Source organism: Perna viridis, chromosome 4, assembly GCF_037379345.1.
Source record: "Perna viridis isolate PV_CMFRI_1.1 ecotype Kerala chromosome 4, ASM3737934v1, whole genome shotgun sequence".
In the NCBI taxonomy this organism is placed as follows: Eukaryota; Metazoa; Mollusca; class Bivalvia; order Mytilida; family Mytilidae; genus Perna; species Perna viridis.
The window spans coordinates 7,284,476-7,300,953 of record NC_142448.1 but is presented as its reverse complement, the minus strand read 5'-3'; the positions used below and the strand labels follow the sequence as shown (position 1 = coordinate 7,300,953).

The 16,478-nt window shown below is 31.7% G+C and overlaps 1 protein-coding gene across 3 annotated transcripts in view; it reads right to left on the bottom strand.

The window, feature by feature from the left end:
- The window catches only part of LOC148618689 (protein flightless-1 homolog), a 55,787-nt gene that overhangs the window by 8,158 nt on the left and 31,151 nt on the right, over nt 1-16,478 (bottom strand). For 2 of the 3 annotated variants that reach the window (XM_088577844.1, XM_088577846.1), the window contains 12 exons: nt 14,629-14,741; nt 13,723-13,908; nt 13,179-13,235; nt 12,131-12,246; nt 10,345-10,471; nt 9,352-9,436; nt 8,316-8,403; nt 7,246-7,359; nt 6,859-6,967; nt 5,264-5,347; nt 4,483-4,579; nt 3,679-3,859 (listed from right to left, as the gene is read on the bottom strand). In XM_088577844.1, the coding sequence (XP_088433970.1) occupies nt 3,679-3,859; nt 4,483-4,579; nt 5,264-5,347; nt 6,859-6,967; nt 7,246-7,359; nt 8,316-8,403; nt 9,352-9,436; nt 10,345-10,471; nt 12,131-12,246; nt 13,179-13,235; nt 13,723-13,908; nt 14,629-14,741 (1,357 nt within the window). Of the gene's footprint in view, nt 1-3,678; nt 3,860-4,482; nt 4,580-5,263; nt 5,348-6,858; nt 6,968-7,245; nt 7,360-8,315; nt 8,404-9,351; nt 9,437-10,344; nt 10,472-12,130; nt 12,247-13,178; nt 13,236-13,722; nt 13,909-14,628; nt 14,742-15,965; nt 15,990-16,478 lie in introns of all 3 variants that reach the window. The other variant, XM_088577845.1, reaches the window with a different exon arrangement.

Below are 16,478 nucleotides of genomic sequence, written 5' to 3'. Positions count from 1 at the left end.
AATGGAAGATTCACATAACAGGAATCAATGTCCGATTGTTATGCAGTCATTTTTTTACTACCTGTATATACCAGACACCAGTATACACGGGATTATACTGGCTTATGATTAAGCCATGCATACATGTGTTTCTAACTCTCACACTAACTCCAAAGCTTGAAAGCTATCAAAATAGCTCTCCTAGTCCATTCTCAAGAGTCCAAACTTTTCTAAAATAATGCTCACTCATGCATACATACATGTACCTATAAACTGTTATTTACTAACCCCTTGTGCTGGAGGCATGACAAGCGCACAATCTACGACGTTTTCATTAGAACTTTTAATTAGTGTTGTGGACATATCATATATTTTAATTCTTTTAATTTGTGCCTAATTATTGTATGAAATAAAAAATAAAAAATAATAATGACGTTTTGTTCCACCAAACTTTGAGACCTTTTACCGCAGCTCGATTATAGGTATCTGTTGGTCTATTTTTTATCTACAATGTATCACGTTTCCTTATTTTTTGTGCAATCAAAATGTGCAGGATTTATGTTATTGTCTTGTATACTTTACAGCGAGCATTTGGAATATTTTCGTTATCCCTTCAGTATCAGTTGTTATATATGTAACTTTATTTCTCATACAATGAGCATTGGTACAGAGAAAAGCAAAAAGCATATTAAAAGACACAGCAAAGTATATATACAATATATATCCAATGGGGTGAGCTCAGGTAAATTTTTGAGAGTCTATGTCTTGAAGCTCATGGCTAAGTGGTAGTCGTTCGTTGCTAAACGCCCTCAGGCTATTACACAAGAGTGTCATGATCGGCAATTAACATCCTGTGTCACTTGTTAATTAGGAGATGCATGTATTGCTAAAAGTAAAATGTATCACGCAATTCATCTCTCAAGAACAAAGGAAAATAATAATTAGGTGATTTTGAAGAATTTCTACACTGATGAATGTCTTAGAAGCATAAAAAGAATATATTGAAGGCTAATTTTGAAGTTTTATAATTTTATGTATATATATCATATATGTATATTAAAATATACACCTTTTTTTGTGTATGCAAAAAAAAAACAAAAAAAAAAACTGCCACACAACCCTACATGTGTCAATGTCGTAACTAAATTATGTATATTTATAAATAGAGTCTATAAAACTGCAAGCATGGCAGTGGATTGAGATTGTAGGGGGTTACAACAATTCATGAAACTCAACATCACATGTTTTTTACTTTTTTAAACTAGATTTCTTTTGTCGTGTCAGTTCTTTGTTCTGCAGTTTTTTGTCAGTACACCACAACATTGGTCTCTTGATATATATTTGATAAATGAACTGCTATTCAATCATTCATATGAACTGGGATATGAAAAAATCAACATACATGGGAGAAAACACGGAGACAGCTTTGTGAATACAGACTAAGCCTGAAACGTTATTTCGTATTAAGGTTGTACACCAGCGCATTTGATGCATTCCATCACATCTTTTCTTTTTGATAGGGTAAATCAGACTTGGTGTGTATAGACACAAGCACTTTGTAAGATATTTGGAACCACCTCTTTGTTCTAGTGCTAGCAACACTACATATACCGTGGAAGATTAAAAAAAAAATGTAACTGTTCGTACGATAAGTAAAAAGAAATAGTAACTGGTAGTATGATAAGCACTTATAGCATTAAGATGTTGTAAGTCACTGATTGGCTGGTTCGGGGTCAGAATAATGTGTTCAAGTACACAATGGGTTATAATAATAGACTGCCGCTTTTGTGTGGTAAACCTTGTCAAAGTATCAGGCTAGTATACATCATGGTCCACTCAGTTGATGAATTTATGTTCTCGGCTAAAATGAAATGCCTCCCTTGTCCTGTTTACTGCAATATATATTTATTTTAGTTTTTTGTTTCAATACTTATTATTTTCCTAATAGATTTCTGTAAATGCAAAGGCAGTTGGTCTTATTGATCAATTTTCTTTTAACCCTTTTCATCATGTGATCCAAAACCGAAGTATGTTATTGAAAGCATTTCAATGCATCAATACAGTAATAAAATACATAACAATCAGAGACAGAGAAATGTATTTGTAGCCATTTTTAGATTTGAAATTCTTTAATCTTCAATTCTACCATGATTTTTGGTCTTCATTCCACGATACAATATTTTCAGCCATAGAAACCCAAAACCAGAAATATATGATATGGAAGCAGTTTTAATGCATCACATTATTGATATTCCACATAAAAAAGTAAAATAAATACATATTTACAGCAAAATTCAAGTTCGGTCTTTTTTGGTCTTCATTTCTATCATTTTGGTCTTCATTTCGCGATACGATATTTTCAGCCACAAAAACCCAAAACCCGAAATAAATGTTGTGGAAACAACTTTAATGTATCATACTATTGATATTTTACGCAAAAGAAGTAAAATGATTATTTATTTATTGAAAATTTAGGTTTGGTCTTCATTTCTACCATTTTGGTCTTCATTTTGCGATATGATGTTTTCAGCCATAGAAACCCACAACCCAAAATACATGTTATGGAAACAACTTAAATGCATCATATTATTCATATTTCACACAATAAAGTTAAAAAACCTTATGTTTATAGCTAATTTTAGATTTGGATTTCATTGGTCTTCTTTGGACTTCATTTCTATCCATCGATGTAGCCTGAGTTGTATTAACTTTCCATTGTAAATATTTATAATAGAAGTGATTTTCAGCTCTGGTGTTTACCAATTGTCCTTGTAATAAATAATGATAAAGTAGCAACTGCGCATACATATCACATTCCAAGGTATTTGACTATGGGAACTATTTTCTTGTATTCAGAAAAATAAACACTTTTTTTTTTAATTCCCAAAGATGTATCATATACATTGTAAATGGAAAGATAGATAGAAAAAGAAATAAAATTTGGCCTATATGAGCACCTTTTGAATCAGTAACATTAACATATATCAAGTATAAAAAATAATACTATTTCATATTGGATTTCCATTCTGCAGCTGTATCAATATGACAATGATTTGGCAATAATGCAAATCAAGTACTATCTTTAAACAAAGATGGCCGACACAGTAAAATTTTGTTCCTTTAACTTAAAATTTTCTATATTTCATTCAAGAAAATAACACATGGCACACAATTTCAATTTCCGATACAGTTTTTTCGAATGCCACTAAGTTATCAGTATTTGACCTATCGGGAAACAGAATTGCGATCAGGCGAGAAGAGCATCTTTTAGGTCAAAGGGTAAAAAGTGAAACTATACCAACTGCGTCAAAAAATCTGTCCTATTATACTGACCTACAAATCATGAATTTAATTACCCCCAAAATGTCTTATTCCTTCATCAATGAAAATAAATGAAATCACATACATACATGTACATCAACAATGCAAACAGCCAAAATCATTTTACACTCCATAATTTTTTCTAAGTTGCGTCATTCCTTATATGTTAGAGATATGTTTACAGGATAATACAGAAAAGATCTTTTACATACCAGATTAAACTTTTAGTATACACTTATACTCTTGTAAGGGTTCAAGCCTCGTTACTGGGCTTTCCAACTGGTTAGTTGTGTTTTTTTTTTCTAGCTAGTGGCCTTGTAGGAGTTATCTCTAAATCGCTTTTAAAAGTTAAACTTGTTAAAACTTTAAATCACTAACCTGAAAGTGAAAGTTAGCCATCCCATATTAGAAGCATCTCTTCCTTGCCAAAAATAGACAACACATTTGTAATCTTCTTCCGGTGGTTCTTCCTCCTCATCTTCCTCATCCTCATCATCATACTCAACAGGCAACCAGTACCTACACAGGAAAACATAACAATCCTCTGTGTGGAAGATACCTGTAAGATAAAATAGGAGTGTTTAAGTAGCATCCAACTGTCAGGATTGTGATGAAAAGCCTTTACTTAAATGTTGAAAAACCAGAGAAACTTCATGATATAGATGCCTCTGACCTTAAAACTGATACAGGTATACCCTCAGACCAAAGGAAAGATTCTGACACAAAAAAGGATCAATTGGAGGATTTGTTTTCCAAAATAAAAAATCTATTTTAATAAACACATGAATTTTTCAACATTATTTACAAATCTTATTCCAATCATTTTCTCATATACATTAATTCTACATTGGTCTTGCGAAATTAAGTTGATTTATTAAGGAGGTAGACCTAGGGTAAGGGACACAACTCTTACAAATAATTGGAACGTTTGTGTTCAGCATTTGACACTAAGCTCATGTCAGCATCTACGTAACTTGAATTGATTTCATTCTGTTACAAATGAAAGCTTCAAAGGCTTTGGTGAAATTGTATATAATACAAACATATCACTGATTTTAAGAGTTATGTCCCTTACCCCGGGTCTACCTCCTTAAGCATTTGCCCATCTAATTGAAGGTTTTTAACAGAAAATTAACAATTCATCAAATTTGTCTGAATAACAAAACACAATGTTTACAATACCTAATTCTTCATCAGGTAGTCTGACAAATTTTTTTCCTTCCAAAACAAAAGCTTCCATTCCATCTAAATCTTCATTCCAATCTTGCATCATTTGTTCCTTTGAGAAAATGCAGAAAATTTAGACAAAATGTATTATTATTTTTGCAGAGATCTCAAATTTTCCTTTATTTAATTTAATTTTAATCCCCCATGTAAAAAACTATGCTAAGATCAGTTGTTTTACTCACAACACATTTAACTGGTAATCTTAAATTTGCCCCTTGCATGTACATCAAGTACTTGTCCATGTCATTTTCTGTATTTTTTTAATAAGCCATGATTTTTTTCCACTGGCCAGAAGGACAGAAGATGAATTCTAAAATTAGCTAAGTATAAAATTATCAATAAAAATGTAGTTTAAATTTAACTTGATGATCATTTCATAATAATAAACAATTATGCAAAGATTCTTTCATCTTTTCTCAAGTAAATGTCTGAAAACAACCAGGGAACAGACAGACCCAGACCTGTCAAATATTATGAAAGATACCAAGCTACTATGTATTGCAGATATTAAAATTTCATTATACACAAGAACAATAATGTCTATTTGGCTTTTGTAATGGTGACCTGGCTATACTCAGGTGACAATAAGATTGAAACTGTTCATTAACTCTTACACTGAGGGAACAAAAAAGATAACTTTTCAAAGTTGCAGCTAAATCCATGAGTAATCCTGAATGCTATTAAACTTTGAAGTTTTCATTGTAATCAATGAGGGAACAGAAATCTGAACACTTACAGCATCCTCTGCAGACATAGGAGGTTGTCTTGGCATGAACAAAGCTGATAAATCTGTCTTCAATTTGTCTCTCTCCATAATAACCTACAATTTAAGAAGTATTTATTACTTACTAAGACAAAAATGTAAACCTTAAACTGTACAGGTGATGTTACACTTTACTCATCCAATAAGTTCATTCAATAGTTACACTGCGACATATCATCAATGTCTAGATACACTGTGATAGATGTCATAACATAGGTAGTGATATCTAGTTACACTAGTATTGATGGCTTATCATGGGCAGCGATATCTTAAGTTAATGGAACTACAATAAGGCTATCAAAATTTAATTTCCTGGATCCAAGGTCCTTTTATAAAAAAAAAAAATTAATGAGATTGGGTGAAATTAGTTTTAAATTGACCCTCGCTATAATGAGAGTGTTTTTAACACTGTTCACAACCAGAAATAAAATTAATGAGGTACCGATCTGTGTTTTTTTTTTTTTTTAATTTTCTATTTATATTGTGGGAATAATGGGTAGTGAGGGAGCATCAAAAGACATAAGGAAGGGCCTGTGAATTATGAAATATGTTCTAACTGATATCTAAAATTAGAGAACTCAAAATTGTTACAGCAAAAAAAAGTGACTGGGTTCAACACCAAGAGGACAACTATGTAAATACAGTCAAACTTCCAGTATACATCATCAAAAACAACAGACATGTCATTTGATATTAGTATTAAGTGACTATATATTCCGAGATGAAAGTGACTTTTGTTGAAAAATCTGAAGATCTGGCTGGAGGTTTGCGGGCTGCCTTAAGCTCCCAAACAGGATCCAGGTTAGCAGTCCTGGTGGGGGCCCAGGGGGCTAAGCCCAAGAAAATCCAGAGATTTAAGGTTTTTTTAACCCATTTTTGGCATAACCTAAGTATGGTTTACACTTACTAATTTATTTGAAAAAATGAAAACTACTGATTTTTTTTATATTCATAACAGTTTATAATGGTCAAATCAAGCAACTTGAAAAAACAAGACAAAAATCAATCTCCTTCACTTGAAGATCGTCCTTTTTCTCTCATATTTTCATTTTAAATGTTCGTTCTTTGTAACTTTCTTTTAGAAAGGTCGTTGACCCACAAGGAACAATGTCAACTGGTTTCTTTTTACTAAAAAACCCTATCGCCAACCAAGATAACAACTTCAGTTTTCAATCCAGGCTGGATCAAGATTCAGTCTTTCTTAGAATCTGATACGGGTATCCACTACTGAACCAGTTTACAAAAGCCATGTAGGAATGTTCAAATAAAATATGCCAAAAATCATGCAGAAAACTGGTCAATTTTACTGACATAATTTTCTGGATGATTTTTATTTAATCAAAGACACAACCAAGTGTTTTGAATGGATGAACTCAGCAAAAATTGTCAATATTAGACCTCACCCCCTCGGAAAAATTTCTCAATGAATTTACACTGATCTCAAAAATGACCAAAATCGCCAAAAAAAAAAAGTGGAAATCCGCAGATCCACGGAAACTTTCATCCCTGATATTATTGCTGAAACTGAACACCTGCCATAATAACCCACTATTCAGATCTATACTTACTTTGAGATCAGCTCCTCTCCTTGTGATAGATTCAGCTGTTCTTGTGAAGTCTACTGCTAATACATCATCCCAGCCTATAAACTTCGTCTTGAACACTTGAGATTCTGTTCTGTAAATACATTAATAGGAGTACATAAGTTCATGAAGCTTTTGTTAAGATATCATTTTCTGAGTCGTCTCAATATAAACTGTAAATTATTAAAGTATTATTACAATTAGTGTAAAAAGAGAGTAACTGTAATATATTAACCTTGTTAAATCATACTATAATGAAATGATGTATATTGTTATATAAGTTCACATCAAGATGGACATGTATACCGTATTTACAACCCCACCTAAAACTATATAAGCCATGAACCATGTTTTGCTCTGTTGAGAACCTACCCTTGTAAACATCTGGTGACTGTACAGAACTCTGGTCTATCTATCATGACATTTAATTCATGGGACAGTTTCAATGCTGCAGCTCTGACCAGTCTAGTTGATTTCTTACCAATCCTGAAACATACATGCACTACATTAACTCTATTCTATGTCTGTTTTCTATTCACCTCCTTCTTGCATTGGGTGCATGTGTAAAACAAGGACCTTCTGAATAAAAACAAAAGATCCTATTTAATAAATTCTGTAGTAAATATTACTGTGATATTTTCTTAAAACGCAATATGTTTGTTTTTAAACTGCAATAAAATACAATCATATTGATTTTTTACTACTACATGTATTCATAAAACTGTACTTTTCATGATGTCATAAATAGTAAGGTACTATATTTCAAAGTCTAAATATACTAAAACGGCATTCAATTCTCATGCAATATATATTTTTTTCTTTAATGTATTAAAGTAACAGATTTTTTTTCATAACTACTAATTTTGGTATTTTTGGGAATGTTTTGACATTTTGGGGTGAAAATCATCAACAAACTTTACTGTATATGTACCATAGTAAAGTATACCATATATACATAGAATATTGTCTATACTTGCTATAGTTTTAGTGTACAATCTACCATTAATGATCTCAAAACACATTTCATGGTCTATTTAAATACATAATACAACTATTATATGCTGAAAAAAAATGTTGTGTCAATGTAACTGCCAATAGTAAGATCCTGAGAATACAGGTCAGATATACAGTCTAGTCTGTAGACTTACCAGACAAACAGGCCCGATTTACAGTCCAATCTGTAAACTTACCAGACAAACAGGTCCGATATCCAGTCCAGTCCGTAGACTTACCAGACATACAGGTCCGACATACAGTCCAGTCCATAGACTTACCAGACAAACAGGTCCAATTTCCAGTCCAGTCCGTAGACTTACCAGACAAACAGGTCCGATTTACAGTCCAGTCTGTAGACTTACCAGACAAACAGGTCCGATATACAGTCCAGTCAATAGACTTACCAGACAAACAGGTCCGATTTACAGTCCAGTCCGTAGACTTACCAGACAAACAGGTCCGATTTACAGTCCAGTATGTAGACAGATTTGGTGTCTAATAACTTATGTACTAGCTTTCCACCAGGTAATTCAACTGAGATAAATATAAAAGAAAAATTAACAAGTGAATAAAACTGTTGTGTATTACAAATGTCCTCTTACACTTTCTTCACAATAGAATGATAATGAAACAATATTCACAATTACCTGTAATCTATACATTTTTCCTTTGATCTTGTTGACATATATTTTTCTATTTCCTGTACATGATAAAATATTCAAAAATGTCTGTCAAATTATTTGGAATGACTGTAATTTCATTACACCTTCTTTAGAGTTTTGAATATGAATGCACCAACAGTTTTCAGACTTTTTGTAGATATTCTACATAATATTGTCAGCACCAACACACCAACAGTTTTCAGACTTTTTGTAGATATTCTATATGATATTTTCAGTAGCAAAATCTAAAGTAACTATTATTGTTTATTCAATGTCTGTAGTTCATAAAAATCCAATTGCATTGCAACAGAGAAAGTATTGCCTTTGAATTCCAGCAATACATTGTTCTAATATGCCTAGAAGGACTATATGATTTCTATGGAACAACTATGATAGTATAAACCAAATTATTGTGGACCACATCAAAGATTATATAGAATTAATCATAGTAGACCTATAATATGATATGTTCATATCTTGCACTACAAAGGTATAGGCAATATGTGAGAAATATGGATGATTTGAGGAAACTCTTTATCTAAGAGTGTCTGTGACTTTGTTTAAAGGACATGATATTAATAGATCAGAATTCAGATTTTGCAAGTTCACAATATCTTTTTTACCAATACTATAAGCTAGATATTTATGTACATGTAGCATTCATAATGTCAATTTCATACATAATTTTCTGTTTTAATATTTTACATTTCCCAAATGTTTTTACTTGTTTTGTTTCGTTGTTTGTTTTATCGTTATTCTAGTGAGGTTTTATCCTATGTCACCATTTTGAATTACATGTAAATAGTGTTTTAATGCAAACCTTGTGGTAATTCTAGATATCCCATTCCAAGACCAACTTTGTACAGTCTTGGTTCAGCAGATTCAAAGTCATCTGGTATAATTTCCTATAACATAGAGATAATAAATAATACCCTTATCATCAGATTTACTCAAAAAAAAATTATTTCTTTCATATTGTAAGTTAATAGATTAAAGAATCTTAGTATGCTCACAATAAACCCACACACACCCACAATTATGCTTTTTAGAAAAGTTTATCTACTATACCCTATTTTTGTGACAATAGTTCCCATTCAAGATTTTTTCACTATTCACCATTCATCAAAGTTTGAAAGAAATGTGTAAAAGAAATTGAGCCACTATCTATGCAACAAGCCTAAATCATTATTTTTCCAATAAGTCTCCTTTACCAAAAATTATCCCCCTTGAGCAATTTCTGTGAAAATCAATGGAGGTGTTATCCAGGCACAAGCCTATATAATTATTTTTTAACTTAGTCCCTCTCCAAAAAAGTGACCCCCTTGACTGATTTCTGTGAAAATCAATCCCATCCAATCCATAACAATTCATGCAAGTTTGAACTAAATTGGTAGAAAAATGAAGGAACTATTCATGTGACAACATGTTATGACAGATTCACAGATGGACTGATGGACAGGTCAAAAACATTGTTCCTAGTTACTGGTTATATGTGGTGTTAATGACTAAGCCATTCATAAGAAACTTGGATATTTCTGTGGTCTTTTCTAGATCAGTTATGGAGATATGAGGAATGATGCAGAACTTCTTGCTTTAGTTATATTTTCTATGACTTCGTCTGCATACCATGCAATAAATACAACATCATGTATGTATCACTAACTTCATTAAACTTTTAATATGTATATTGAAGGCATTTGAATAGTCAACATAAAAGATAATATTGACTCAAGTCTGTCAAAGTATGAGCAATGTCTAATTAATATCAATCAGATACACATTGATGTTATTACAGCTATAAAGTAACAACTACCCCAATGAAATCATCTGGTTGTGAGCCTAGAGCTTTCCAGAAGTCTATCTCCTCCCTAGCTTGATATTCCATGTGGATTTCTGCTTTGTTCTTCCTCTCGTTCTTGTTTATTTTCTCGGCCACCAATCTATAAAATAAACCCTTAAGATATACAAATAATTCCATTTAATCTTCACTCATACATTAAGTAGCTGTAGAAGAACATTTCCTGTTTTCTGTCTGGTATATAAAATATTAATGATCTTTTCATTGTCATATCAAGTAGATCTTATGCATATGGAAATATTTTTATTAAGATAATAGAAAAAAAAAAATACAAAAACTTAACAAGATAAATTCTGAATTAAAATATCAGAAACTTAACTTATTTTTTTCACAGCATGTGTCTTCTTTGGCATAATAAAACAAAAAATCTGTGAGTGATGGCTCACTAGTGATACCCCACTTTCAATCATGATATAAGAAAAATAAACAGTCCTCTGAAAACGGGAAAATTTTTTCATTTAAAAAAAAAAGAATCCCACTACTGTGAAAGTACTTTGTGGATACCAATTTTCGTGGATTAGGAAAGAAATAATTGTTCGTGGATTCTTGAATTTGTGGTTTTGAGGTGTTTAGTATACACATCAATGGAAATCTCCTTTTCATCTTTCGTTGGGAACCAAATTTCATGGTTTGACCTACCCACGAAAACCACAAAAATTGGTACCCCATGAACAAAAGTACTTTCACAGTATATTGATTTCAAGCCACTGTGACGAGTAGTTCCTGAGAAAACTGTGATGAAATTAAAAATGCTACGGACATAGGGACACCAGGACAAGGGTAAAACAGTACGACACCACTACTTCTGAGCAGGGGTATATTAAACCCTCAAAGAAAACAAAGATTTTTTTTTAAACATGGATTACATCATATATTACAATGGTCTACCTTGTTTTATTACCAAGGCCTACCTTGTTTTAATACCAAGGCCTACCTTGTTTTATTACCAAGGCCTACCTTGTTTTAATACAATGGTCTACCTTGTTTTATTACCAAGGCCTACCTTGTTTTAATACCATGGTCTACCTTGTTTTAATACCATGGTCTACCTTGTTTTATTACCATGGCCTACCTTGTTTTATTACCAAGGCCTACCTTGTTTTAATACAATGGTCTACCTTGTTTTATTACCAAGGCCTACCTTGTTTTAATACCATGGTCTACCTTGTTTTAATTCCAATGGTCTACCTTGTTTTATTACCATGGTCTACCTTGTTTTATTACCAAGGCCTACCTTGTTTTAACACAATGGTCTACCTTGTTTTATTACCATGGTCTACCTTGTTTTATTACTAAGGCCTACCTTGTTTTATTACCATGGTCTACCTTGTTTTAATACAATGGTCTACCTTGTTTTATTACCAAGGCCTACCTTGTTTTATTACCATGGTCTACCTTGTTTTATTACTAAGGCCTACCTTGTTTTATTACCATGGTCTACCTTGTTTTAATACAATGGTCTACCTTGTTTTATTACCAAGGCCTACCTTGTTTTAATACCATGGTCTACCTTGTTTTATTACCAAGGCCTACCTTGTTTTAATACCATGGTCTACCTTGTTTTAATTCCAATGGTCTACCTTGTTTTATTACCATGGTCTACCTTGTTTTATTACCAAGGCCTACCTTGTTTTAATACAATGGTCTACCTTGTTTTATTACCATGGTCTACCTTGTTTTATTACTAAGGCCTACCTTGTTTTATTACCATGGTCTACCTTGTTTTATTATCACGGCCTACCTTGTTTTCGTTCTTACTGTCCCTCGTGCCATTTTCCCCACCCACACAAATATGTCCATCCCATGATCCAGTAAGTAGACATATCTTCTGTCCAATGACTTCACTGACACATCTACCTATTAACATATAATCACAGTATTACAATGACTTTCTTATTTAGTTGTGACTAATTTATTGTACTTTAACTGGCAGATATTTCAGGATGATAATAATTAACCAAGTGAACAGATCACTCATATGCCAACTGAAGTGAATACTGTACAAACATTTAATACAGTGAATTGTAGAATATTCTCAATAATTATTTCATTTAACATTTCTTAAGTGAAAATAAAGTATTTGTTCAGATTTTTGACAGCTACATTTCTTTCAACACAAGATCCAATGTACTGTGGAAAGGTTTCATAAAAATGGTACACATGGGAATCACTTGTGGTCAATTTCATAAAACATTTTATTTAATGGATAGATCAAGTACAGAATCCATTTTGTTCTTGTCCTAAGGTCAAACAGGTCCCTTGTTGGTTTTGTCTGATGTGTTAAACATATATTTGTAGGTATGAACAAATTCAATTGCTTTTCTATTCATTCTGACTTGTAAGAATCAAGCTTAACAATGAAGAATACAATAAACCCACTTACAGTGCATTAAGTTTGACTTGTTGTTTTATCCACTTACAGTACATTAAGGTTGACTTGTTGTTCTACCCACTTACAGTACATTAAGGTTGACTTGTTGTTCTACCTACTTACAGTACATTAAGGTTGACTTGTTGTTCTACCCACTTACAGTACATTATGGTTGACTTGCTATTCTACCCACTTACAGTACATTATGGTTGACTTGTAGCTTAACAATGAAGAATACAATAAACCCACTTACAGTGCATTAAGATGACTTGTTGTTCTACCCACTTACAGAACATTATGGTTGACTTGTTGTTCTACCTACTTACAGTACATTATGGTTGACTTGTTGTTCTACCCACTTACAGTACATTATGGTTGCCTTGTTGTTCTATGCTAATATAGGACTCCTATTACTTACCCTTTCTAAGTGAATTGCATGAGCTCCAGATGCTCTAAACAGCTTGGTTTCATATTCCTTAAATTAAACAACAAAAAAATTATTTTAAACAATGTCACATCAATTAAAAATGAAGACATCAGTTTTTATCAGTAGTTTTCAAATTTTGCAATATATTGTTTACACAAGCTACAGCATACTTTTATTCAAACCTCATTACCAGAGTTTCTTAAGGTGTAGGCAAATCCTGTGTTGCCAGAAGACTGGAACATTTACAAATAGTCAAATGTTAGTGTGCTTAAGCCAGGATGGTCTCTACCTGTTTTATAATACAGAGAATGTAGTTTTCACCAATAATAAATTTCATGATTATATGGTAATAATTTTTTGTTTTAAAGACTGACAGAAAAAAAATAACTTGATAATAAGAAATTTAATTTGTCAAGCTTAAATTTCTAAGATCATAAACAGTGAAAGTATTCTACCTCAAATTATAAAGTTAGTTTAAAATGCTTTATTCCTTAAAATTCATTTTCCAATTTATCAAAATTATTCTCTCACTTACTGCAGCTTCTACACTATAGAATCCACTGGAAGTCCTGCCTCCCTCTATATAAGAGATGCCATTTTCAAAAAGATCAAGAAATTCTTCTGATTCATCCTCCATTTCCTCTCGTACTGACCTACATTCTGCCCCCAAAAGGTTACGAAGGTTAACAGCATGAATAGCAGAGCAGGCTTTCTTGTCAAGCTAGGAAAAAAGAAAGTTACATTTATGGTGAAAACTTATTATATTATACGAGAATTTGGAAAATGTAAAGCTTTATTTCAAATTTTCAGTATATTCCAAAAGCTTAACTAAAGATTCAATTATAAATGGGTGTAGTCTGGAAACCACAAGTTCTGAAAACCTTTTGTAAATATGTCACTAAATCATTGTCTCTATGAAGCCTCTTAAAACATTGGCATTATCCAATTGACTGGCACTTTTCTGAACTTTCTGTATGTAGATATCCAGTATCTGTTAAATCAAGTTATTTTTGCATTGATCAGCTTTTCACAAGCCAAACAAAAAAACTGAAGTAGTCGAAATCTAAATACTTATTCAAATGAATAATATCCACAATAAGAAATAGGAATAAAATTCTGCCTGTGCTAAGATCAAACGATTTCAGTAAATCTGTTCTTTATTACTCTGAATTCATGACATAAAACCTGCAGAAATAAGTTGACTGGCTGAATATAAATCTGATGTTATTTAATGTATGTCTTTGTTAACCTAATTTCAGATCTGTTTTCGCCACTTTATGACTATCTATACTTTTTGCCAATAATCTGGAAAATCCCCAATTCAGTTATTTTCAACAACGGTACTAAGTTTCACCATCTATAGGGTATAATTTGACAAAATCAATAGAAATTGTCAGTACATAGAATCCATAAAGATTAACACCCTTATAAAAATACATACTGTAGCCTTCTTGCCAATCCAGTACCATATTTGCCAGTCTAAACTGTTTGATTCATTGATGAATGTCTTCAGAACAATATAACAGTCTGCTTCATAAAACTTACCCATCAGTGCTAAAAAATAAGAACAAGAATTAAGTATCAGCTCATGGGAGCTAATCTAATGTTAACTAAAGATAGTCAGAGAAGCTGACTGTAAATACAGAAGTATGTGAACAAAAAAATTTCAACAAATATTTTTTTTACCATTTTTTATGTAATAAAAAAATATTGACATACATGTACTATTCCTAAATTTCTGATTTTTAGATTTATATTTGTTTACTTTCTTAGATATTATAACAAGTCCATATAACATCATATGGACCTGTAGAAAATGAAATGGACCTCCTTGCTTTCAAATTAAGGACATGACCTAATAGGTTAAGAAGTTGTTTATGTTTTCTGATTTCCTCCACAGAAATAATCTAGAGTAAACTATATATAAAAGGTATAATATAGCTGAGGTCCATATAATTTTTTGGAAGCGACCGAACAGTCCATATATTGCCATATGACCCTAAACATCATGAACTATTTGCTAAATAGTAATTGAAAATATAAACTATAACTGTAACTATTTGAATTTACAGTATAATTCAGTTGGCTTTATATCATTAATACTGTATAAATATCACAAGTGTTACACTAAACACTTATAGCACTTCATTACAACTGGGTTATATAAAAATAATCTGTTAACTAATTACACGTACTATAATAAATCAAAAGGAAAGTTTCTGACACAATATAACATATGTGCTTTCAGTGACACATATAAGATGAAACTTAATGTGTAAATCACTTAAACTTCTGGCTGATGATTTAACATATATATATACCAATAGCTGGTCATGGAAAATAAAGTTCTAAGTTCTAACAAAAATTATTAAAATTGTGGAAATCACAATTCAATCTAACATGCTTCCAAATCAAAATTTACAATACTGAAAGTTTGAAAACCATGCATTTAGTTCCAATCAAGGATGTTCACTGATCATGTTTTACTATTTTTCAATACATTTTAGCCATAAGCAGACCCCAAAATAAGTTCTATATGGGTCTTTCTCTATAATTCTGAAATAAGTAACACTGACATGTGGCTACATAATCTTTGTAACAAACTTAGCTTTGGATATTCCATTTAAAAACATGAAATTTTACACTCTTTAACATAAAGATGAAATATACTAAGCATGTATACCATTTAACCACATATATTAATAATCTGTATATTCTTCAATCTAGTGTAAAATACAGTGAACATTCTTAAGGACATTGTGTTATACAGAGACACACCAAGCTCCCTTTTCCAGACTAAACCTAAAAGAAAAATCATTCAATTTCATGTCCTTTTTAACTACAACCAGTACATGAAATCATGTAGATAAATGTACCATAACTAGATAAAAACTTGATGTCATTAAAACAAACTTGTTTTCTAATGTAATAAAATACAACAACTGTGTCGTGTAATAATGACAACAGATTGTAACAAAAATCAATAATTATAAACTGACTAACAATAAGTAAAAATAGGGCATTAATGGAACATTAAGTGATACCCTGCCACATTATGTTGAAAAAAGGGGGATGGCAAAATGTTCTAAATGGCCTTTCTTGAAAACTACACTTTGAAAACTGAACTTAATCTGTATCTTATGGTACTAAATAACTGCCAAGTTTTGAGAAATCATTGATCCATTTTGTCTGGGATAGACAGACATACAGACCTACAATTTTTTGGAAGTATTACTTAATACCTTGCCATTTCATGTTTTAGGGTATTAAACTATATATCTAACAATTTAA